Here is a 1,770-nt window from a genome sequence, read left to right on the forward strand (position 1 = left end):
TCCCCCATCCCCATCCCCCTCCCCCCTCCCCGTGTGGCCTCTGCATTGTCTCGCGTCATGTGCGCCTCGATTCCATTTGGTGTCTGGCACCCTGACAGATAAGCTGGACACACTACGCACGTGTATCGCCGTCGCAGGTCCTGTCGTTGCTCTCCACCTATGTCTTTTCTTCAAGCCACCACGTTCCGGCACGTATTCTTCGGCGGCAATGCGGTGCACAGCAACAATGCGTAGCGGGATATATCACATCATTACAAATTAAAAATGGGCATCACCGGTATCAAGGAAAGAAAAAAACGAAGGCTGCAGAGGAAAGTGTCGACCTCCCCCACCCCCCTCCTTCCTTCCCCCCGTTTAGAAATTCCACAAAAAAAAAAAGTGTCTTGCTCTGCATTATGTCAGTTTCCGTGTCAACTTGCCTCTCATCGTTTCTTGTTTGATCGCGTGCTTGCTGCTCGGCTTCACCGCGAGAGAAGCTCTGGTTACCTGGGTGAGAATGATGGTTATTTTCAGCTCAGGCTACTTGTCGTGGTCCCAATCGGCCACATCCTCCTGCTCTTTCCTGTCGTGAAACTCCAGTCCGTTGGGCCCAACGTCAGCAGCGGCGTGTCCGTAGCAACTGATTGCCAGTTGTCGGCCGCCGCTGGCGAGCAAAGGAAGTTGCAACGGAAGAGTTCGTGTGAATTCTGTACTTCCGCGGCTTCTTCACACGAGGTTCGTACAACGCCCGCACAGCCTCGTATGGGTATGTCGCAAGGCGGTCCTGCAGTGCAGAGCCCGAGGTTTGCGCCTTGTGACGCACGCTGAACCGCACGACGAGTCGGCAAATCTCATCCACCTGGTAGCGGACGTTTAAGATGTTGTATTCCGGCTCCCCTGTCGCGGCGGCTGCGTCGCTGACGAACGAAGTTCGGAGTTTCTCACGCTTATTGTTGAGCACAACGTCCCAGTCTTTCCCTCGAAACCGCAGTGAGTGCTTTGTCAGCTCATACCCATGTTCATCAATGGTGCGTTCCCGTGTTGGTACCGGCAGGCCGTAAACGGTCCGAGTATTCAGGTTCTCTCCCTCGTCCTGCCCCACAGGCGAGTTTCGCATGGGATTTAAATGCAACACTGTGGTTTACTAGGCGTGTATGCTTACGAGGGTCCCAGTTGGCACCGTGTTGTTTCCACTTTTATTTTTTTCTTTTGATTTTTGCCTGTGAACCTCTGTGAGTTTACCTGTTGGATCTTTTGTCTGTTTGTGTGTGTGTATGTTCGTTTGCACTTTGACTGCGGCTTTGAGCGGAAAGACATTGCCAGCAACACCAACAGCGAGGAAAAAGAAAAAAGAAAAAAAAAAGAGAGAGACAAAGAGAAAGTACATCCATCCGGGCATACGTCTTTACAATACAGGCCAGTGAACGCCGTGCATTACACGCCCCCTTCTCATGCACGTGTAGGCACACACAATGGGGTCTACACGCACGCACGCGTAAGTATACATACATATCTCCAGTTATTTGTCTGAAACTTTATGTATATGCGTGTGGAATTATCCCACCGAGTCATTCATAATCCACCAAAACTTTTCCCTTTGCGTGCCTGCGCCGCTGCTACTGAACAAAGTTTATTTTTTCCTTTCATTTTCTTTCCTTTCCTTTCCTTTCCTCCCCCCACCCACCCAACTACTCCACGCTCAGGCAGACACCCACGCGGGGAAAAATAAATAAATAAAAAGAAAGAAGTAGAGGCACATCTGGACAGATCACATGTTTTTATCTTCCCTCC

General features: G+C 50.8%; 1 protein-coding gene across 1 annotated transcript, besides 4 other annotated features; it reads right to left on the reverse strand.

Moving 5' to 3' along the window:
* Positions 1 to 31: part of a microsatellite that runs on past the window's edge.
* A 564-nt stretch (positions 32 to 595) lies between these two features.
* TraAM80_08489 (uncharacterized protein) lies at positions 596 to 1,096 on the reverse strand (the record flags this gene model as incomplete). Its single annotated transcript, XM_029385239.1, has 1 exon — positions 596 to 1,096. One exon carries the CDS (start codon positions 1,094 to 1,096, stop codon positions 596 to 598), a length of 501 nt encoding a protein of 166 aa, XP_029234913.1.
* A 222-nt stretch (positions 1,097 to 1,318) lies between these two features.
* Positions 1,319 to 1,361: a sequence feature (A-rich).
* Positions 1,320 to 1,360: a sequence feature (GA-rich).
* Positions 1,362 to 1,615: 254 nt separating the features above from the next.
* Positions 1,616 to 1,651: a microsatellite.
* Positions 1,652 to 1,770: the final 119 nt, after the last annotated feature.

Source organism: Trypanosoma rangeli (assembly GCF_003719475.1).
Source record: "Trypanosoma rangeli strain AM80 chromosome Unknown Tra_15.4_contig_00422, whole genome shotgun sequence".
Taxonomy (NCBI): Eukaryota; Euglenozoa; class Kinetoplastea; order Trypanosomatida; family Trypanosomatidae; genus Trypanosoma; species Trypanosoma rangeli.